At 40.4% G+C, this 23,713-nt stretch overlaps 1 protein-coding gene and 1 pseudogene across 1 annotated transcript; one reads left to right on the top strand and one right to left on the bottom strand.

Moving 5' to 3' along the window:
- Positions 1-3,638: 3,638 nt before the first annotated feature.
- Positions 3,639-23,713, top strand: LOC124234195 (disks large-associated protein 5-like). Its single transcript, XM_046651442.1, has 8 exons — positions 3,639-3,735; positions 4,985-5,055; positions 6,757-7,028; positions 7,765-7,819; positions 14,795-14,887; positions 19,812-20,028; positions 21,410-21,459; positions 23,398-23,713. The coding sequence occupies exons 1-8, from the start codon at positions 3,639-3,641 to the stop codon at positions 23,440-23,442; spliced, it is 900 nt and encodes a 299-aa protein (XP_046507398.1). The 3' UTR covers positions 23,443-23,713.
- LOC124234194 (PWWP domain-containing protein 2A-like) lies at positions 17,731-19,819 on the bottom strand (annotated as a pseudogene).

The following is a 23,713-nucleotide window of genomic DNA, read 5'->3' on the forward strand; positions in this document are numbered from 1 at the left end:
TTGACCCAATAAGCCTATTTTTCTTTCATCAATACCAGCACACCAACCAAAAAAGGTAAATTTAGTATCATAACTTGATATTCAGGAATAGTTCTTAACCAGACTTTTCTTTAAGAGATTATACTTGATCTTAGCCAAGAGGCCAAGAAGCGATTCTTTGAGAGTTTAAATGACTAAAATAACCCTTTCCCTGTAGTCCCTTTATTCACTTAGCTAGTTGGCAGGAGCCGGGAGTGACATCCTAATAGTTCAGAAGATAAAGATCAGGTCTCTCGGTGCAGCCATAGGTAGGTTGACACGGGATAAAACTAGCAAAGCAGTCAGAGCCGGGCTGGACGGTGAAGGCCGGGTGAAGGATTTGGCGTCCACCCTGTCGGATGTGGAGAGTCAAGAGAGGCTTATACATGAGCTTGTACCATGATCAGATTAATAATTCAGGAAGATTACCCTAGCCTGGAACATCGTAGTCTGGAAGGGGAAGAACTTATAGGTAGGAAGACTGTAGTGAGACTGTCGTGCTAGAATAGATGAGACAGGATAAGGGGACTGGGGCAGTGGGCTTAAAGGAAGAAACAGGTGTGAGACATCTCAGGAGAGAAATTGACGGGGGGGGGGGGGGGACCAAGCAGATGGTGAGGGGTGAAGGAAATTGAAGAGTCGGAGATAAGATGATTCTGAAGATAAATTAGTTTGAGCAACCATATAAATTGTGCTGCTGCTAAAAGAGGCGTGGAAGGCAGGAAAAGGAATATGCCTAAGTGGGTGCATATTGATAATGCTTTTTCTGCTTTCTTTTTAAGCTCATTTGGGCCATCTGGATAACAGGCAGTTGGGAATAAAAATTTGAAAATCAGGACGGAGATCCATGCTGAGTGGTGGATTTAGGATATGATATTGGGAGTATGGATGGGGGTTTAAGCTGTAGGGCTAAATGAGACCACTCCAGTAAAGATATATACATTGTGAAAGAGTGAGGTCTAGAGAGCACCTTCAAGTGGGCAGAAGTCAGGTACCAGTGATAGGTCAGATTGGCAGGAGAGCTAAAACAGGACAGAAGCTGGAGGAGGGGTGATCTAAAGAAGAGAATGATCCATGAGTCAAGAGGGATGAAGTTTGAACACAGGCAGCTGGATTTGTAAATTAGGTAGTCACTGGTGATTTGCTCTTTTCAAGGTAGTCTCTTGTTGGCTGTGTATTCATTCCTGATTTAAATAAGAAGTGAATAACATAAAAGCTCAAGATATCGCCTGTTTTTGTTTGCTTCAGGAATGTCATTGATTTATTTGAGAGAGCTTTGATTACTCTGCGTGTGACCTTAGGATAACATGGAAGTGACCAAAAGTAGTAGAATGTAGCTCAAGGTGGAAAGATACAGAAAAATATGGTGTGTATGTGTTCGAGGAGGGCGAGATTGTTTCTGTTTGGAGGAACATCAGAGAAGACCTCTTGGAAGGGGCTGAATTTAATCTGGCTTCTCAAGAGTATGTAAGGCACCAGTCATTGGTCTAAACTGTAAACAGCTATTTACAAAGTGTTATATGTGGGGGGGAAAAGACACACATTGTTGTGTTAAATAACACGATTCACCAGTAGTTTTTTATTCTACTTAGACGATAGCCATCACTGAATATTGTTTACATTGTGCCTCATTTCTTCAGCACTAGATCTTCCCTGAGATTTGGAGAAGCAAGTGGCTCCTAATCTAGAGGAGAAGTCTGGTTGTGCTTCTTCAGGAATTTTAGAGTTGATAAATATCTTATCACTTTTAATCAATCCTTCTCTTGCTGGATTTCTTCCTTGCTTTCTGATCAGGTCTCCATTTTCTTATGGACAGAGGACAAGTGCATAATCATTGGATTTGAAGGCAAACTGTCAAAGCTAAGAAAGTAAGCTGTGCAGTATCTTTTCATAAACAGGAGAGAAGAGATCTTAATACTCTAGTCTCTTCATCGACCCCTTCCAAATATTTCCAGTTCATCATATTAACAAGGATTCTAATACCTGGAAAATATAGTATGAAATTTCTCCTTTGTGCTCACTGAGAAATATGAGTACGTTCTGAGGCTTTTAAGCATAATTTAAATCAAACCAGAACCAGAAAAGAGAGTAATTTAAGTTAGCAAGTATCTTTTTGGCAAGTATCTTTTTGCCATAAATGAATAAGGGTTAGATGGCTATGGGTAAAATTTAACTTTAAAATGGAAACTTTATTTTGTAATGAGACATGGAAGTAAATTATGGCAGTTCCTTTTTTTAACTTTATCTTCTTTTGATTGTTTTAATGCTGTTCCATCTTGTATGGATTGCCAGGTCAAAGGCCAAAGCCCAAATGGAGCTGACTAGGGTGTAGTTGATAGGAGATAATTGTTACTAAAATGATGAATCGTGCTCTTTTTCTCAGAGTAAGTAAATTCATTTTAAATCTATTCTCAGCTTCAATCAGAGTGATTATTTTACTAGAGTTAACAGTACCAAACTCCCTGTTATTGGTATGGTGACATAGAGCAGTTTTGGCTAGATGCTAAGGAAGTACTCACTTGAAATATTCATTGCCAAACATCCCTTATGAGATCTATACCAACTCTGTGTGTCACTCTGTTTGTTTACTGGGCTCTATTATGCATCCATGTCATTATAAAATGCAGATAGGGATATAAAGCACGTAGGGTGGGGGATAAACTTATGGGTCTTCAGAACACCATTATGAACAAAGTTAATAGGACGATTACTAAAATAAAGTGAAGTGGGCAAGGAGGTAAATAGCATGTCTCTTTATCAGGTGAGAAGGCTCTGTTTCATGTATTCAATAAATTGAGTCACTACCATGTTCCTCTAGTCTCTAGGATATAGTAATGAATAAAGCAACCTTCCCTGTTTTCATGGAGCTTACATCTGAGCTAGGCAATGAAAAGAAAAATATATAGTATGTGATGGTCATTAGTATTATGCGGGAAATAAAAAAAAAAGAGAAGGCAGATGGGGAGTATTGAAGCTGGTACAGGGTGAGCTTCTGATGGGGCCTCGCTGAGACAGTGGCATTTTGAATGAAGTCTCCAAGGAAGTTGGAGAGTGCACTGTGGGAAGAGTTTTCTATCCAGGAGAAGATTTTTCCAGACAAAATTCAAAAGTTTTGAAGCGAAAACATGCTGGTATGTTTAAGGACTCTCAGAAGATTATAGTCAGCTATTTTGAATAGCTTAGGCTATTAGCATTTTCAAAATTCTAGGATTCTACAAAAAGCTTGTAAGGAAATCTATATAATGGAAAACTTTTTTCATCTCATCTTATTTGGGGTGGTGGATTTTTTGCTGGGTCCTTTACAATAGTCAGATTTCAGATGAGGGGTCAAAATACCGATTGAAAATGTGGTAATTTGATTCATTAAGCAATTAAATCACGTACCACCTAATCTTTTAAATAGATCATTAATAGGAGTGATGTTCAAGCAACATGATCTGGTCAAAGACAAACTTCTGAAAAGAAAGTGTCCAACGAGAAAAAAGGTAGGGGTGTTAGCAATTATTATAAGCTCTGATGTTGCCGCAACAATGCTTTAGTAATTGCCGAAAGCATTTAATTTCATGGTTCCCGCAGCAGGGCAGTCTGCAATGCCCACGTGCGTGAGAACCACTCGGTCGATGACTCAAAGAGCGAAGCAGACCTCGGGGGCAGGCGCCGCCAGTGCAGCCTCCGCGGGAGCAGCCTCCGCCGCGCCGGCCACGCGAGCGGCACGTGGTGAGAACTGTTCCTTCATCAGTGGCTGAAGTAGAATGCTCTGGTCCCTGAGGTTTTTCGTGTTCAGTTTTTAAAGTCATCGTGTACTTCTCTGAGTTGGCGAGCAGGAAACGGGAGATTCCAGGTCCCGAAGACAGGTTCAGTGCCCCACCATCCAGTTAGCACACAGTGGGCGCTCAAGCGGTGGAGTATGTGCATCGGTGGGCAGCGCCACAAAGTGAAGATTAATGGCCCCAGTAAATTACAGCCCATTTGTTTGGTGGAATACAGTGTACCGTTTAAGAACGATCCTGTGAAAGACACTTCATGACATGGTTCAGGATATATTAAGTGGGCAAAGAAAACAGGTCAAATTCTGAACAGTATGATCACAATTCTAAAATATGTATGTGAATATGTGAACATAGGAAAAAAACTGGAAAAGCATACCCTGAAGTGTCAGCAGTGATGATTTCTAAATAATGTCATCTTGAGTGATTTTTATTTATTTTTTGAGGAAGATTAGCCCTGAGCTAACATCTGCCGCTAATCCTCCTGCTTTTTGCTGAGGAAGAGTGGCTCAGAGCTAACATCCGTGCCCATCTTCCTCTGCTTTATATGTGGGACACCCGCCACAGCATGGTTTTGACAAGCAGTGGGTAGGTCCGCACCAGGATCTGAACGCCTGGGCTGCCAAAGCAGCAGTGTGTACTTACCTGCTGCGCAGCGGGGCCTGCCCCTCTGGGGTGATTTTTTTTTTTGCATTGTTTTTGTGCTTTTCTTTTCCTGATTTTCTATAATAAATATGCATTTGATAGTCAGAGGCAAAAGGTAAAATACATTAGCACCTTTTGTTTTGAAAACAGATATCCTATACTTGGCAGGAAGTTATATCTGTTTTTATCGTTTTTAAATAGGATATTTTAAAATGACTTTTAATCATAAAATCCTATAAGGCATAGATTCGTATTGTTGCCTTTTTGTCTTTCCCAAATTACCTAGTACTTTTTTATTTTTTTGAGGAAGATTGGCCTTGAGCTAACATCTGTGCCCATCTTCCTCTAGTTTATATGTGGGACACCTGCCACAGCATGGCTTGATAAGCAGTGCATAGGTCCATGCCCAGGATCTGAACCAGCAAACCCTGGGCCACTGAAGTGGAGTGTATGAACTCAGCTGCTATGCCACCGGACCGGCTCCTTACCTAGTACTTTTAACGCAGAATTTTCTATCTAGTCAAAATGGATCTGTTATGTCATTTTTATTTTAGATAATGAAACAGAAAGAAAAGTACCCAATCAAGGAAGGCGTGCCGAAAAGATCGAAGAAGAACCAGGCAAGGTAGAGTGTAAGTATCTGTTTATTTCTAGACATTTGGAAAATCTCATTGCGATTTTCATGAAGCTGAAATTAAGCTTACAGAACTGCTTCAAGAGGGTAACCTCCACGTGTGTGAAAACCTCTTGAAGCACAAGGAAGCATCAAGAGGGTTTACTGTTAGGGTTTATGAGGTGTCTCATCTTCAAAACCTTATAGGTAGAGAATGTGTAGTTTGGTTAACAGAAGAGAGAAAATAAAAACACAGCTGACGGAAACCTTTATGTGAGCATCGGCTAGGAGACGGGTGCAGTGGGTGAAATGCGTTGACTCTGGATTCAGCTAGGCCTGAGTTTGCCTATTGTCTCACTTCCAATTGGCTATATAATCTTGGGGAAGTTATGAGTTTGTTCTCCCAGCTGTAACATGTAATATCTACATAGAGTAGTTTCAAGAATTAAATCACCTGACGTTTCTGACAGCATCTAGCGTAGTGCCTGGTAGAGTCTTCAAAAAGAGCCACCATTTCAAGGACCTAGTCCCTTAATTTATAATCCATGCTACAATTCCTTAGCCTTAAAAAAAAAAAAAAAAACAAGGTTATGCCAAAGCGTAAGAAACCTGGCTAGATTCTTACCAAAAATCAGACATAGATCCTCCAAGGAAGGCAGTACAGGGTGATCTTCACAGGCGAGCAGCTGGACCTCACAGCTCCTCCCTCAAGGTTGGTTTTCTCCTTAAGGATTATCGCTAGTGTCTACCTTTGCAGCCACACAGGCCTCAGGGACAGTGTTACCCTTAAACTCTCGTCCGAGTAGAAATACTCTGCTTTCAATTCATATCTCATTAAAACTCAGAAATGTAGAAACCTCTAAAAATTCTGTTGAAATGGGTGGGTTAAATTGGCAAAGGTGGTCGAAAGGTACAAACTCCCAGTTATAAAATAAGTAAGTAGAGAATGTAATGTACTGCATGGTGACTACAGTTAATAATGTTGTATATTTGAAAGTTGCTAAGAGTAGATCTTAAAAGTTCTCATTACAAGAAAACAAAATTCGTAACTGTGCATGGTGATGGATGTTAACTAAACTTACTGGGGTGATCACTGCACAATATACAAATATTGAATCATTATGTTGTATACCTGAAACTAATGTAATGTTGTATGCCAATTATATTGCAGTAAAAAAATACCAAATAACAAATTGACTTGAAAAAGAAAATACGCTTCACATTTTATATGGTTAATCTTACTGTGTCACATTGAAAAATGGTTTTGCTCATATGATAAAGTTATTTATAATAATCCAAAGTTATTAAAAAAAGGATTTTGTCCTTGACAATAGTAGTAATCCAATAAACATTGCATTTCTGATTCTCAAACCTTTGTAATTATCAACATAATTTAAGTAAAAAGATATGTATTTGTTAGGTGAGTGAATTTTTCCACCTTAGTTTTCACATATTTTAATTTTTGGTAATACCTAAAACCTATTATATAGTTTTTTTTTAATATGGATTGGTTCTCCCTCTTTCTGGACCATAGCAATGGTTTTTGTAGCTGGTCTTCTGACTCCATGTAAACATTTAATTGTATTTGTTTTTGTTTCTTAAATTATGTACATGGGACATATCTCTTAACTTTCACATTTTCGGGCCTAAAACATTGGGGGAATATATCCCCAGAAGAGAGACTCTCACTCTGTTCTGTTTATTCACATCCAGGTCGTTTCTTTTAAAGTTGATAGTGAAGTAAATACTTTGGAATCACAAATCAGTGTGACAAACGGAAGGGATCCAGATGGAGTCTTATCAAAAGTGGAAACGTTACGTAAGACAAATCCTGCAAAAATGAAAGGGAGGCCATCCTTCGCACCAGTAGATTTTCTGTTTCGGCTGCCAGATGGTCTGAAGAGCTGTGACGTAACACCTAGGACTCCAACAAGTACCGCTACTTTGACAGCCAGTTACAGCTGCATCTCTTTAAAAACAGAAGTGTAAGAATGAGATGTTATTAATGAATTCCTTGCTGAGATGCATGACGAATGCCTTTCTTAGATTTGGCCTGTGCTTTTTAAGTTATTTAGTTAGTAAACTATGTTCATTATAAATCATGAAAATTTGACCTTTCCAAAAAATTTTTCAGAAGGCTACAATAATGTATTTGACAGGTTTGATATTTTCTGTGCATTATTATTTTCATGATTCAATTTGATTTTTTTTTGCTTTTAAGAAGTGACTTAATTGTAACACTTAGAAATAAATTTTTAGAAAGAAGAAATTGCTATACTGTAGTTCAGACATGGTTTGGATTTTTTTGTTTGTCTTTTTTTTACTGAGTATTACTTTATAAAAGCTATCTCAAAAGACAAAATGATTAACCTGTAAAGTGGGGAGAAAAAATCAGTTTGAATCTTTAAAAGAAATGGCAGGGTTGCTTTCCAAAGGCCGGCTGGCGGCAGATTGACTGAGAACTGCTCTGCGGCATCTGAGACTCCTAAGTGTGTATGTCCAGTTGAGAGGTCTTCGCATCTGTGGATCTCATCGCAGGGAGCAGAGACGGGCCTTCCCACTGGAGGTGTTTACGGTTTTCCCCTCCAGATTAGACACGTTTTAAAAAACAAACATATTTCTATTTTATCCCATGTTTTTATAAAACAACATAATTTTGAAATCCTTCAATGAGATATATGGGGTTCATGTTTCATGAAGTGTATTTTTGCTCTTGTTTAGTGATGAGGCTCCAGAAGTAACAAAAGAAATGTTGGCACGCAAAAGTAAAACTTCAGTACATTAAGATTCCGATGAATTACGACGTCCTTTGAGTTCTCTGACAGTTGAGAGCACAGGTATGGTATTTTCGTGAATTTTTTACTTGTTTCTCTGGGTTATGATTTATCAGAGATCATTTTGAGCCCTTTTCACCATATGTCTCACCATGTAGCTCAGGGTGTGATCTCAGGGTCAGAAGAAATGGAAAAGCATGGGGAGGGCTATCTGGAGACAGAGCTGGAATGAGGACTACAGACTGAGAGGGGGACCGAAATGTAAATTTGAAGAGATGAAGAACATTGAGCGACACTGAAAAAGGAGATCTGATGAATGAAATCATTGAAGCAGAAATAAAATTTTATTTAAATTTTAAATTTATTTAAAAATTTCAATTTCAATGTTGAAAAAATTGAAGGATTTAAGGAATTTGTCTTGTGGGGGATGTCATAGGAGTTGCTGCTTTGAAATGTATATGTAATGTTTTCTTTAATCTATAGATCGTGTCTTAAATAAAAATGAAACTACTACTGAAAATTTACGTTGCTTTCCAATAAAAGAAGTCCCAACACTTGAAATAGATGAGGATCAGACATCTCAGCAGCGACATGTGCTGCATTTCAGGTCTGTGCATTTGTTCCCAGTGTAAGCATTTTGTATTAATGTCTAGACATTTAAAACCAAAATTAAACTATTTTAACCTTAATATAATACGTAGATGAATTAGGAGGAAACTGACATTGAGTGATTTTTATTTATCTTTTAAATTAAATTTTTTTCCATGGCTAGTACATTCTTGTGGTTCCTAACTTAAAAGAGAGAAAGAGGTACAAGTGAGAAACCCTTTTTCCAACTGTGCTCCCAACCCTACAGTTCGAACCTTCCACAGAGGCAAGTGTTACTCATTTCTTGTGAATTTTTCCAGAGATACATAATGCATATGTAGATAAACATTTTTTAAATGTAAACAGTAGTATACTATTCTCTTTTCATTTAATGTTAAATGGAGGAGATATTCCATTTTAGTACCTTAAGAACTTTCTCATGCTGTTTTTTTGTGTGTTTTAATGGCTGCATAGTATCCAATTGTATGGATACACCACGATTTACTTAGTAGGCCCCTATTCTGGTTGTTTCCATTGAGTTCAGTCTGGTAGTATTACTGTCAAGCCTGCAAAGAACAAGCTTGGATGCTTTTCAATCCTCTCCTGTGCAAATATATAAAGACCTCAATTTACATTCCCTCAGCAAAATATGGGAGTTCCTATTTTATCATACCTTTTCTTTTTCTCAAACAAAGAAACTAAGTTAATGTTTATTTTGTAAAAGAAGGATAGAGGGAGATGATTGGAGGCTCCTTGGCCCACTAAATCATGAAATAGGATTATGTTTCTCCAACTATGAAGACTGAAAATTAGAGTTCCTGTTTGGGAACCTAAATGCCATGTCACCTAAATGCCTTGGACACAGATCAGAGGACTGCATCTGGAGAAAGGCCCCAACGCTCCGCATCACACAGGAAGTGATGACATACTATGTCCTTTAGTGCATGTAGCAAGAAAATTCTCACACATTTCCCAATGCAGTCCTAACCACTTTTTTGGTCTTTGACAATCAAATAGAGGAGAAATATTACCTTCCTATAGTTTTAATACTCATTTGTTCTATCCTGAATGAGTATATTTCAGAGCCACTTAAGTTGTTTGTAGAACATAAGGTTTTACAATTGTAAGGGATTTTAAAGATGAGCTAGTCCACTGTGTTGTTGGACTGAGACATTGAGATAATAAGCAATTTACCCAACTAAATAATGTCGGATCTAAGCCAAGTCTCCTCTCTCATTAATTAAGTTCTCATTAGATATAAACAGCTAAATTTTTCTTCTAAGAAAAAAACCATCCTCAGTTTCTCCTGCTAAGATGCTTTTTATAAAGAGACAGATTCAATTTATCTTGGGCCGGGGTTTCTCGCCTGGCACTACTGACACTCAGATTGGATAATTGTTGTTGTGGGGCCGTCCTCTGCATCGCAGGATGTTGTGTAACATCCCAGACCAGTAGCACTCCTCTGGTTTGTGACAAAGGTGCTCTAGACACTGCCAGATGTCCCCTGGGGGGCAAAATTGACCCGTGTTGAGAACTACTGCGCTTGGACAAGCAAAACCTACTGATTAGAATCTGTGAGGCCCTGACACTGTAATTCCAGACTTACAGGGTTTAGCTTCAACTTACTCTGGGGAGTTGGGTTGGTCTTAGTTCCATGGGCAATACCAGAACCAAAGACAGAACTCAGGCATGTCTGGTTCTTTCTGTTTCATCTGTGATAAATAAGAACAGAAAGAACTAGAAATATTAGCTTGGAGAGTGGCTCTTGGCATTAACCATCCACATAAGTTTTAGGTGTAGAAAGATGGACATATATAGGATATCAACTTGTATTTATGGATTTTAATATATCACAGTTCATAAAATAAGCATCAGCTCTGGAAAATTACTATTGTACAAGTGTCATATTGCTAATACTTAGATATTAGTTTGAGAAACATTTGTAAAACTGAAACATATGTCATAATTTTAGAAAGATTCTCCGATATGAAAGAGAGGAATTAATACTGACCGACTGCCTTGAGTGGGAAAGGAAGCTTGAAGCATATATTCCAAATAAAGGGGAGGGAACATTTATGTTTTTTGTCTTAGCTTTGTTTATTTTATTTTATTTATTTATTTATTTAGGAAGATCGGCCCTGAGCTAACATCTGTTGTCAATCTTCCTCTTTTTTTTTTTTCCCTCTCCCCAGAGCCCTGATATATAGCTGTATATCCTAGTTGCAGGTCATTCTAGTTCTTCTACGTGGGATGCCAGCACAGCATGGCCTGATGAGCGGTGTGTAGGTCCGGGCCCAGGATCTGAACCAGCGAACCCTGGGCCGCTGAAGGTGAGTGCATGGACCCAACCACTTGGCCACCAGGCTGGCTCTGCATTGCTTATTTTAATATGTCTACATTTATCTGAAACAAAAATCTAGTGTTGCCGAACTTTATAGTTTTGTTAATCAAAATAGCAAGACTTTTCATTTCTCAACATACGTTCACTAGTATCTCTGTGCTAAAATGGTAGATGACTTATAAGGTGTAAGCAATTAGAATGCTAGCCATCATTCCTGGGAGTTAAACGTCTGCCTATTTTATTGTTAGATTTTTTATGACTTTTTGAGTGACATCTATATCTAGTATTGTTTAATTATGCAAAATATTTTCTGAATGAAAATTACCTAAATAAATATGGAACCAATTTTCTGATATTTCCTTAATCTTATTTGGAGAAGCTTTTTAGAAAAAATCATTTGTGTCCTGAGTGAAGGCCTTAGATGCTGATGTACAGTGAGTTGTTTGAGGTTGAATTCTTGTAAAATACAAGGTGAGCAGAATGCTGTTTACTATGTAGCAACATATATGAGAATGAATATGGCTACGTTTTAGTGGGAACAGAAGCAGACAGTCAATGCTCAGTATTTGTATGACAAAGTTTTGTAGTCGATGTTTTTTTGTTTTGCTTTAAGGTAAGAGTTTGATTCTGGAAGCCCCAGGATATTTGGGGTGAGGTCGTCTTATCAGCTGGCTGACTTGCAACCAAGGTCCTGTTTTGTTCTCTAGCTTTTAAAAATCTCATCTTTCCCTTAGCAGAAGATCTTATTCCCCTCGCAGTTGGTCAAAAAAGACTCCTTTTTTTAGTGATGCTCAGTTCCCAGCTTTGGCCAGTGGGAGCCTCTTCAAATTGGCTCCTGGGGCTTTTATTTATTTTGGAGCTGTACTGAGAATAAATAATCTACGTATTATAAAATTTGCCCATTCTAAGTGTAAAAGTCAATGATGTTTAGTAAATTTACAGAGTTGTGCAACCATCGCTGCAATCCAAACTTAGAACATTTTCATCACCACAGAAAGATGCCTCTTGCCTGTTTTCAGTCAGTTCCCATTGCCACTCCCAGTCCCAAGCAACCACGAGTCTCCTTACTGTCTCTGTAGATTTGCCTTTTCCGAACGTTTCATTCTCAGTAGAATCACCCAATATGTGGTCTTTTGGATGTGGCTTCTTTCCCTCGGCGTGGTGTCTCTGCGGTTCCTCCGTGTTGCAGGGCATGCCTGTACTTTGTTCCTTTCATGGCTGAGTAGCAGTTCATGGAGACATCACTCTTTATTCTCCAGTTGACGGACATATAGGCTGTTTCCACTATTTCACAATTACGAATAATCTATGAATATTCACTTACAAATCTTCATATGGTCATGTTTTCTTTCGCTTGGGAAGATATGGCTGGATCATGTGGTAGATTTGTGTTTAACTTTTTAAGAAACTGCCAAACTGCTTTCCAAAGTGATAACACCCTTTCATGTGCCCAACAGGGGCGTGTGAGAGCTCCTGTTGCTCCATATCCTCACCAGTGCTTGCTCCTGTCTCTCTCAGTAGAGCCATCCTGTGGGGTTTGAACTGTCTTATTGTAGATTTGATTCGTGTTTCCCTAATGAGTAATGATGATCATCATCTTTTCATGTGCTTATTAGACATTCATATGTCTTCTTCGGTGAAATATCTATTCAAATCTTTTTGCCCATTTTTAATTGGGTTTGTCTTTTTATTATTGAGTTGTAAGTGTTCTTTGTATATTCTGGATACAAGTCCTTTATCAGAAATATTTGCAAATATTTCCTCCCAGTGTGTGGCTTGTTCTTTAGTTTTCTTAGTGGTATCTTTTGAAATGCAGATGTTTTTAATTTTGATGAAGTTCAGTTTATCAATTTTTTTTAATGTTGTGATTTTGGCGTTATTTCCAAGAACTCTTTTTGCCTAACCATAGGTCACAAAGATTTTATCTTATATTTTCTTCTGAAAGTTTTATCTCTTTCACTTAGGTCTGTGCCCATTTGGAATTCATTTTTTTTAAAAATTAAGTTGTGATCAATTAATTTTGCTAGGAAAGGTTTGCCCTGAGCAAATCTGTTGCCAGTCTTCCTCTCTTTTTTCTCCTCCCCAAAGCCCCGGTACATAATTGTATATTCTAGTTGTAAGACCTACTAGTTCTTCTGTGTGAGCTGCCACCACAGCATGGCTACTACTAGGCAAGTGGTGTGGTTCCACACCTGGGAACCGAACCTGGGCTGCCAAAGCAGAGCATACCAAACTTTGACCAGGGCTGGCTCTGGAGTTCATTTTTGTGTATGGTGTAGGAAAGAGGCCAAATTCATGTTTTTTCTTGCAGATATCCACTTTTCCCAGTACTGTTTGTTGAAAAAAACTATCCTTTCCTCATTGAATTGCATTGGCACTTTTGTTAAAAATCAATTAGTCATAAGTGTAATCCTGAGTCTTTTTGACATTTAATTTTTTAGAGAGAGGGAGATTGAGAGTACTTATTTGTATAAATGCATAGTACGGAGACTCAAAGCATATTTACCCAACTGTTGACAGTGGTTACCACTTGGAGGAGATTGGAAATACCAGAAGGATGGGGATCATATATTCCCATCCTCCTAGTATGTATATTATTTGAATCCTTTAAAATGAGATTGTGTCAGGGTCAGCCTAGTGGTATAGTGGTTCAATTTGGCACACTCCACTTCATTGGCCCAGGGTTTGTGGGTTCCGATCCCAGGTATGGACCTACACCATTCATCAAGCCATGCTGTGGCGGTGACCCACATACAAAATAGAGGAAGATTGGGACAGATGTTAGCTCAGGGCTAGGCTTCCTCAAGCAAAAAAGAAGAGGATTGGTAACACATGTTAGGTCAGAGCCGATCTTCCTCACCAAAGAAATAAAAATAAAATGAGATTGCATCAAGAGAAAGAGAAGGCAAGCTACAGACTGGGGGAAAATTTTGCAAAAGACCTATCTGATAAAGGACTGTTTTCTAAAATATACAAAGAACTCTTAAAACTCAACAATGATGAAACAAACAACCTGATTAAAAAAATGGGCAAAAGGGGGCTGGCCCAGTGGCCAAGTGGTTAAGTTTGCGCACTCCACTGCAGGCATCCCAGTGTTTCGTTGGTTCGAGTCCTGGGCGTGGACACGGCACTGCTCATCAAACCATGCTGAGGCAGCATCCCACACACCCCTACTAGAAGGACCCACAACGAAGAATATGCAACTATGTACCAGGGGACTTTGGGGAGAAAAAGGAAAAAAATAAAATCTTTAAAAAAAAATGGGCAAAAGACCTGAACAGACACTTGATCAAAGAAGACAGATGAATGGCAAGTAAGTGTATGAAAAGATAAGATGCTCAACATCATATGCCCTTAGAGAATTGCCAGTTAAAAGTACGATGAGACACCAGTACACACTTATTAGAATGGCAAAGATCCAAACCGCTGACAGCACCGGATGCTGGTGAGGATGTGGAGCAACAGGAGCGCTCATTCATCGCTGGTGGGGGTGCAAAATGGAGCAGCCACTTTGGAAGACAGTTTGGCAGTTTCTTACAAAACTAAACAGAGTCTTACCATATGATGCTGCAGTCACGCTCCTTGGTGTTTACCCAAATGAGCTGAAAACCTGTGTCCACACAAACATGTGCACACAAAAGTTTATAGCGGCTTTGTTCATAATTGCCAAGACTTGGAAGCAACAAATATGCTCCTCAGTAGGAGAAGGGATAAATAAACTAAAAAAAAAAACAACAAGAACAACAAAAGGGAGAGAGATTGTGTTCACACTGTATAATTTAGGATATCTCTCCTACCATTTTAGTCATCAAAATAATTTAGGAGAGTTATTCACATATGACATCCTTTATGTAGATTTTTGAGGTTTATAACATAAAATAACAATGAGGAATTTTACCATAAGAAGTGATTTCAATACTAAATTGAAAACGACAGTCTAAATTTATGTCACCAGTCCCAGTCGTCAATTTTTTGGAAACTTTTGTTCATTAGTTTGTGAATTTAATATGGTTAGCATTAATCTGATAAACTTGTGCTTTATTAACAGATACAGGATCTGCGCCACAAATTCAACAGTCTCACCAAACTTGAGGAGTGTGGATGGGAGAAAGCCTGCAGTACGAGCAAAGATGTGTTTCAGGTAAATTTGTGGATTTCTAATATAGACTCTTTTACTTTAATGAATTTAAGCTTTAGAAACATTTAGCTTCAGGTTTTTCATCATTTCACAAAATGTGTCATCTATTACTTACAATGTCCTGATTGTCTTCAAAGAGTGAGGAAAGGTCAACACAAAATTCAGGATGTTCATTTCTTGGGTGGGGATGTGGGGGCTGAGATTGGATTTGGTCCCCCTGAGAGCTTCTGAGTTGCTAAGCAGTGGTATGTACCAGTGTGTTTTAATCTTTAGACTGTACCCAACCATTGTTTTGTAGTAATAATAACAGTAGTAAATAATTTATATAATGCTTAGTATGTGCCAACTATGCTTCCCAGGCCCTCACACACATTGACTCAGTTAATCCTCACAACAGTCCTGTGAGGTGGGTGCCGTTATCCTCGGGTGGGGAATCTGAGGCCAGGAAGACTCGAGCACGTGCCCAGGGTGGAGCTGGGTTTCTCACTCCAGAACCCATGTTCTTAACCCACAGGCTATGCCATCTCTGCTTTCTATACTCTTGTGCGTGATGTATTTCAAAATGAAGGAACTTTTTAAGGCGAAAAGAGGAACAATGACTCTTAGACTCTCTCTCTTCTTCCCAAATTTTATCATGGAAAAGTTCCTATTTTCTCTGTAAAATTGGCTTTGTTGACATGATAGATTCCATTCTTATCTATTTGTAGTAATTTTTTTCCTAAAATATTTTAACTCCAAGCTTTTGGTTCAGATTGCTACTTCTCAAGCCACCTTGGAGCCCTGTCACTTTTTCTTTTAGATTTTAGAAAAACGCCTCTGGTTGTAAAATCAGGTTTCTAATCTGGTACTTTATTATGCTGTGTAATCTAAATAAAAACTCTGTTTTGAATTCTGTCTTAGGAGTTTAAGATGTTAGAGTCTTAAAGGATTATTGTAGGATTGTTTTACTAATGAAGTCTCCTTATTTTACTAATGAAGTAATGTCTTAGTAAGACATTGGTAATGTCTTACTAATGACAAAGGCCCTGAGGACAGTGACGAGATTGATTGAATGAATTTCAAGTCTATTAAGCAGGAAGGATGCTGGGACATTTGGACCTCCTGTGGGCATTTTTTATCCGGTGCTTAGTCCTGGGAACATAACACCACCAGCGACGCAGACAATGGCTGTGTCAAGATAGCATTATATCAGAGCCTTGTAATTCTGCCCCTTACCCCCAGTGTTTCTCTCCTACTTTATTTTATTTTATTTTATTTTTGGATTTAGTTGATTTTATTTACAGCTTGTTTTTTTACATTTCAGAGCATTACACAATTACATTTTCTCATTTTCTGACCTGCAAACAGATACCTTAAATGAAAATATTTTTTAAAAATTATCAAATTAGGTACATCCAAAATGCAACAATTACACATATGACAATTAATTCATAAAGTGTAATTTACTAGGACGTATCCTAGGAATTTAGAAACAGCCAGTCAGGAAATCTGACCAAATTCAGCAATCGACTATTTACATATCCAAAGACAAAGCTATCTAAACTCCCAACCCAGAAGTTTGAAAGTTTTTGTTAAATAACCATTGGACGAAAGAGAGAGAGTGATGATTCAAACCTAGCCAGCTGTGACAGTCTCGATCTCAAATACTGGGCTAGGTACCCAGTCTGCAACTGAATAGCAAGCATCTCAGTTTTTCAGACACCTATGCGCCATTCTTGCACCATTATGCACATAGAAAGGCTAAGTGTTCGTTAATTAAAAAGCAAGTAGTCATTAAATATCCACACTATTCCCCCCAGCTCACCAGCCCTTACTGCAATCCCGAATATGCAACCTGTGTCACATAGTGACAGGCTATATTATATATATATATATGTACGTGTCTGTATATATATATATACACACATACACACAGTACTAGGTACAAATGGCAATTAACAGTCCCTGCAAAAATTCATTTTCAGTTGAGGCTATGGCTCCTCTGCCTTGGGATGGTTTTAGACGTCAAAACTCAAAAATACTGCTAAAATCTCACTTCCTTAAGACAAAATTTGATTGCTTCTTCAGTTTAAGCTTCTCAGTCTAAAAATGGCTATAAGGTAAGTATAAAAAAAGCAGCCAGCTGAGTGCAATTTCTCTCTCCAATTTGGCCAGGCTATTTCATAGAAGTTACTCCTAACTAAATTAGGAGATCTGTGGCGCCTTCCAATGGTTCTTGCCTACCTTCCTGTCCATGTTCACGTTTCAAACGGTGTCAACAGAGCCCGCACTTCAGGGGTCAGCTGCTTGGCAGCCTTAGCTGCCTCTGTGATAGCCTTGCGATACAGGCTCTTTCTCTTCTTATTAAAGCATGACTGGAAGTTTTCTCAAAAGGGGGAGAGTTGCGAAAGAGCAAGGAAAGATGTTGTTGGAGACCCAAACCATGAAATACGGGCCTCCTGTCGAACTAAAAGGCCGTTATCTTTCCAGCTCACAGTTATAGTAAGAATACGGGCTGGCCACCAAAGGAAGCCATATATCTTGGCCCAAACAATGTCCCCTACACATATGATCCTGCCATCTGGTGTGACACATTTAGAGACGTTTTTGGAAAAGACTTTCATTTTCAAGGAATTACTGAGCTTTTTCTCTTCCTTTGAAGAGGAGGAAGTGAAGGAGGTGGAAGGTGCGTGCATACTGCCTGGAGGAAAATCAAAGCTTTCAGAAGAACTACACTCAGAGTTGGAGGATTTCAGCTCATCCGTGCTATCAATGCTACACACTGACACACTGGAAGAGTCAGATTTCTTTTGATTTAGGGTCATGTAAACAGAGATATTGCTTTTGCTGCCCTCTTTGCCCAGTGTCTGTGGTTCCTCCTACTCACCAGGCACAAGCACTTCGTTTGTGTCCTGAACCGCACAGCTGGCCTCTTCAGGGCCGTCTGAGGGGCTCTGATTTTCTGAAGGGGCCTCACCTGCTGAGCGGGTAGAGGTGCAGCGAGCCTGGGGCTTGGGTGCCATCTTGCCACTCCGCATTTTCTCAAGTCCTGTCTTCAGAGAGGAGTCATTTTCTTCATTCCTGTACCTTTGTGGCTTTAGACGAACCCGGGGTGGAAGGGAACCTGAGCTAGGATTCTGATAGCGGCGTGTGAAAGGGACTTTTGAATGTGCATTTTTGGACGTAGAGGTTTCACTTTGCTTCTTTTGTGCCTTTTCTTTGGCAATTTTCAACACTTCTCGAGCTTTTGCATGATCCATGTTCTTACTCTGGAGCACTTTTTTGGTACTTAACTGAGCTTCTGATGTGTTGGCCTGAGCAGAAGCTTTGACTACTCTGCCTCTGCTGTGAGCAATATTTGAAACCTGAACCACAGCGTTTCTTTTCTGGCTTTCATTTTGGTTTTTCCCATCCACTTTATGGTCAGTTTTCAGTGTTTTGTTCACAGTAGTTACGCTTTCATTTCTCCGTTTTTTATCTTCGTATTTAGAAGAGTCACTTGCACTACTGCCTTTTCTAATTTCCTTTCTTTCAGCAACAACACTGTTTTTACATTTGTCACACAGGACTTGCCGGGGCCGTAGTTTAATAGCATTCATTATTGAAGTAGGTTCTTCCCTGTACATCTTTCGTTTGGGTCGCTTAATTTTCCGCGGAGGTGGCTGAGGTATCGATTGGTTATATGTGTCCCTGATAAACAAAGGGGGAGGATAAGGTGCTCCTTCGTGGAAGAGAGGAGGTGGTTTGGAAGTCCACAGGGTTTCAGCCAAGCTCGGCTGGGGAGGCGGGACAGGAGGGGGATCCCCAGGAACAGCACCACTCGCTTCACGCTGGACTTCTGTCCCTTCTTGGAATGTGTTACTTTGAAGCTGCATAGCTTCAGGTTTATCCTTCTATTCCCTTTTGGGAAATACTGTCACAAGGGTCCCACGGGGCCCAAACCATCGGAGTGTGTGCTGTTGCAGGAAACAGAATGGAGAGCCGTGAAAGGGAGTCTCTGCACTTCCTATCTTTTGGACAGATCCATGAGGACCCCCGGGAAGAGCTTCTCCCCGAGGCGGAACGACACGACGAGCTCGTCCTCAATGACGGGGTGCAGCGTGACCCGCACCTCCGAGCGGGGATGAGTTGCGACAGCTCGGAGTCCCGCCCGCCGGCGGCACGAGCGCGGGGCTGCGGGCTGGGGCCGCGGCGGCTCCGGGCGCTCCTCGGGGGCCGGGGGCTCTCGGGCGGCGGGCAGGGGAAGGCGAGGGTCGGGCCTTCCTGAGCGCGGCTGCCGCGGCTCCAGCACCCGGCGGGCGGGCAGCTTCTCCTCGGCCTCCAGCCCCGGCCCCGCCGCCTCCGGGCTGCGGGCGAGCTCCCCCGGCGGCGGCGGCGGCTCGGCCTGAGGAGAGGACTGCTGGCCGTCGGCCTCGCCGTCAGGCACCGAGGCTTCAGTGGCCGTGACCGGGAGGGGATCCGTGCCGGCCTCGCTGCGGGGACGGGCTCCATCTCCGGCTCAGCCTCCCCGGGGGACGCAGCAGGCGCTGCCGCCATTTCTTCCTGGCTTCTTCCTCCTCCTGGTCCTCTCCTACTTTACTTTATAGGCCACTGTTAAGATTACTGAACAAGTAAGATCAAACTAATCTTTTATCTGTACTTTGAAACCATTCCCTCAGACCTCTTATTCATTGACCTCTCCTCCCATCAGTTAGCCTCGTTCTCTAGTTTCCATCAGTTTTTAGACATGTTGAGGGGTCTTGTCTTTGTTTACATTAAATGACAACAGCCTAGACTAACTCCTTGAGGGCAGGAACTTTGTCCTTTACCTTTGACCCCCAGCACGTTTAGCACATACTAGGAACTTGATAAGTATAAGACGGATGTGTGAAATATTTCAGGTATGCTTTATTTTTATTATAAGATGGTAACGAGTTGCTTTAGTAAATGTCATAATTTCTCTTTGTAGGACAAATTTGTTTCAGGTATAGCGAGTGAACCAAAACAGGATGGTGCTGGGATCGCAGATGGGGGTCGCCTCGCTGCTGTGAAGAAGGCAGTGAGAGAGAGGATGCAGCCGGGAGAGCGTGCTGAGGCCGTGGGCTCTGCGGTGCCGAAGGAAGTTGATCATATAATGTTTGACGCTGGATCTTTTAGAATCGAAAGTCCCGTTAAATCGTTCTCAGGTTAGTTTTTCTGCTGAGACTGCTTAAGAAAAGTATTTGGGTTGGATGGGAGCTTGTACAGCAGGTGAAAAAATTTTCACAGGAAGTGATGTAAGCTGTCTGTGATTTCTGGAAAATAGACCACATCCTCACCCCCAAACACTTGCAGATTTCATTTGATGGATGGGATTAGATTACTTGAAGTGACAAATCTCCTGAAGTTGCTTTTCTGTGTTTGCTAAATGACTTCACTTCTGTTATTAGCCCCTAACCCCACGGTCCTGGGAGAAAGGTCACAGGTCCCAAGAGGGAAGGGAGATGATGAGGAGTGAGGTGATTTCCTTCAGGTTGGTGCCAGGCTGGATGAGAATTTCAGATGCAAAGGAAGCTTAGGCACCAAACCATCACACTTCTCTGGCTGTGCTTAAAAAATGATGCTTATGGAAGTTGGGTTTGGTTTTATTTTCATTTGTATCAAAACTTTTGCCCAGAACTTTTGAAACAGTAAATGTGCTAATTTCAAAATATTCCAAGGAAATCAGCTGAGGTAGACCCTGGTTGTGGTAGACCTATTAAAAATCGACAACAGGGGCTGGGCCTTCCTGGTGGCATAGTGGCTGGGCTTGTGCACTACGCTTCGGTGGCCCAGGGTTTGCAGGTTTGAAACCTGGGCACAGACCTACACACTGTTCATCAAGCCATGCTGCAGTGGTATCCCATATACAAAATGGAGGAAGATTGCCACAGATGTTGGCTCAGCGGCCATCTTCCTCACCAAAAAAAAAAAAAAATCAACAGCAGATACTAATCCATGTTGGATATAAGTAGCATTTTACATTAGACCAAACTATTTGGGATCCTTCATTGTTTGTGAAGACTCAGAATTAGAGAAATTCCCTGAAGTTTTATTAGTTCTCCTCCTTTTCAACACACATCGTCAAACCTTTCTTCCAAATGACCAATTTTTCTTCCCTAATGCCTACTCCTACCTACTTTGTTGTGATTGTCATGCATTAGGAAAGGGCTCTTGCGTTTCTGTTATAATATAGCGTGTGATAGTTCTGCCTCCTCTCTTCTGCTGCTCTGTGGTGCTCTTCTGGCTGGTGCCTAACGCAAAATAAACATCACCTTGGCCGGACATTTCATGTTCCCCAGCTGGGTTCTTCATTGAGATTCTTTTGGGCACCTTTAATGTTACAAGCATGAGATTTGCTTGGAGAAGCCCCTTTTTATGCTGAAATAAAGGATGAGAATTTTGAAAAACTGTTATAGCATAAGATGACCTATATTTTTGTCTTAGCATTTGATATATGGAACTTGTCATATCTTTCAAAGCTTTGTCCATTTCTAATAACCCTTGACTGTGAGAATATTTAAAAAGTTAAAAATTCTTTTTTTTCAGCAGTATTTGATAATAAAAATCTCATGACTGAATGCCATCTTCTTGATTCAGTAAGTTTTCCAACTTAATCTGAAAAGTTCTTTTATATTCTAGACTTGTTTTATAAAATGAATATTACTCAGTTTTTAATTGAAATGCAGTTTAAAATTTACATCTTATTTTTTTACTCTGAAATCCATTTGTTATTCATTTTTATCAAAATGGGAACAAAATTTCATGTTTACATACTTTAAAATATAGTTTGTTTTAGTATTAAGCTCTGAAGGTGTATTTCCTTATGTGACTTATGTGTCAAATGTGCTGTGACAAGTCGGTTGAGTACATGAATATCTAACATGTGGCCCGGGTTATGCAGGTGTTTCTAAGTGATGCAGGAAAGTGTAAGGCAAGGTTTCCACCCATCTGAAGCATGCGCTTGGGGACACGATGTCTAGCCTAGCTTCAGGTGTCATTGGCTGTTTTCGTTCTAATTTGCTTAGATTACTCTAATTATGTTCTATTTTATTTGGAAGCCCCCAGCCTTTACTTTTGGTGACCTCTTGCCTCTAACTCCAGCTCCAGCATCAGCCCTCTGGGCAGCCTTCCCGTGGACGCTCTCGTCTCTCCCGTGTTGCCTCATGTCCAGGCACAGCTGCACACGTTTAATCTCTTATGAGGAGAGGGATGTGAATGTGTTATGTTCCTAAAGCATGTTGTAACTTCAGGGCTCCATTTCCCTGGTCCACCCTCTGCCCCTCTCAGGCAGAGTGTCTGCCTCGTGTTCAGGGCCGCTGGCACGGGCACGATGCAGCAGTGCTGTCTTGCCCACTGAGTGTTTGCTGCCCTGGTTTTCTGCCCCTCCACGTGGTTGTAGTTCAGCGATCTGGGGTAGACCTGTGCCAGGTCATTTTAATTTGTAGCCCGGCTGAAACTCTGGTGTAAAGCCTTACCTTGAAATTTTCCAGGGCAATTGCTAAAATGGCTCAGGGAATGGCCTTGGTTTGTTGATCTTTGATTTCAGAATGTAAACAATTCATTATGGCAAGTGTGGGATCAAACAGCAGCAGCTGTTGTTAACCTCATGAAGCCTGGCCAATGCTTGGCTTCCTGAAACCACCAGTTCCTTCAGGACCTCTGTTATCTTGGCTTTCATTGGCTCTCAAAGATGCCTTCTTGGTGTTCAGGCTTCTGGGTGGCCTGGTGTCTCTGGGGCAGAAAGAAGTGTGTTACTGTGACCCACACTCTGGTCCTTCTTGGTTCCAGCTGCCTTTAATCGCAGGCTGACACCAGAGGGTCAGGCATTTCGGCATAAGGCCCATTTATAGAAACTTGACTTCATCTTGTTCCTAGATCTGAACTCAGAATGGTAGGTTCTGATAATATATGATCTTATAAGTAAATCTGGAAGCTAATGAATCACAATATTCTGTTTTTCATATATTAGTAATATGATTACAAGTACTTCACAGTTATCTATACATTATCTTGCTGATAAATCTTAGTACCTTATAATTTACTCTCCTTATGAATTCTTTTCTACTTCTGTATATATTAGAATTTTGATTTTTTGATATATTTTTTGTTGGTCCCCCCTGTCCATTTCACACCCAAATTATGACTTGCTCCATGGCATCATTTAAGCCTGAACTGGGGCTTGAGGGGGAACAGAGGAAAGGATCCCACAGGATCCGACTAGTAAAAGGCATATTAAGTGCGGCTCTATGGGTTAGGATTTGTGGACTCTACATAAGTGGCTGAAGATGTGGCCTCAGTTTTATTCATTCTGCATGTGCTGCTGAGTCTATTTACATGTTAGTCACCCTTTCAATGAAAAAAGCTATAGTTTTGACATTATATCTGCTAGAAAGTAGCATAATCATTATGTTAATAATTTATTAGGTACAAAAATGTTATGTTATTAATTAATCTACTATTAACTTGCAATGTTGCAGACTAAGTTGGTGAAACTTGAATGTTACTTTAGTGACTTCTCTGACTTTGTTCTCTAGCCACGCCCGGGGTGCAGTGATCCCTTCACGCAGGTGGAGAAGTGACAGGACCACACCAGGCACGCTTCCTTTGGTGGGGGCTTAATTGCCTTTTCACCTCGAACGCCTCCTAATGTAAATCAACCAGAAGAACTATGAATTAGAAAAAGCAAAACATTTGTCATAATCTCCATGCTGCAGTGTATTCTTCGAATACTGAAAAGTTAAAGAATATGGATTCATGTTCATGTATATAGTGTTATGTAATGTCTTAATTGTTAATATTTACTATCATGTGTTTTAGATATGACACTGTTTTTCAGGGGAAGTGGGGATA

Source organism: Equus quagga, unplaced genomic scaffold, assembly GCF_021613505.1.
Source record: "Equus quagga isolate Etosha38 unplaced genomic scaffold, UCLA_HA_Equagga_1.0 72809_RagTag, whole genome shotgun sequence".
NCBI lineage: Eukaryota > Metazoa > Chordata > Mammalia > Perissodactyla > Equidae > Equus > Equus quagga.

Bases quoted from the DNA above. Each gene is read 5' to 3' on its own strand.
- LOC124234195 (XM_046651442.1), top strand. From the start codon at position 3,639: ATGACTCAAAGAGCGAAGCAGACCTCGGGGGCAGGCGCCGCCAGTGCA. The intron at 3,736-4,984 runs GTGAGAACTGTT...TTTTTATTTTAG, and splicing joins GGCCACGCGAGCGGCACGTG to ATAATGAAACAGAAAGAAAA. The intron at 14,888-19,811 runs GTAAATTTGTGG...TTCTCTTTGTAG, and splicing joins CGAGCAAAGATGTGTTTCAG to GACAAATTTGTTTCAGGTAT.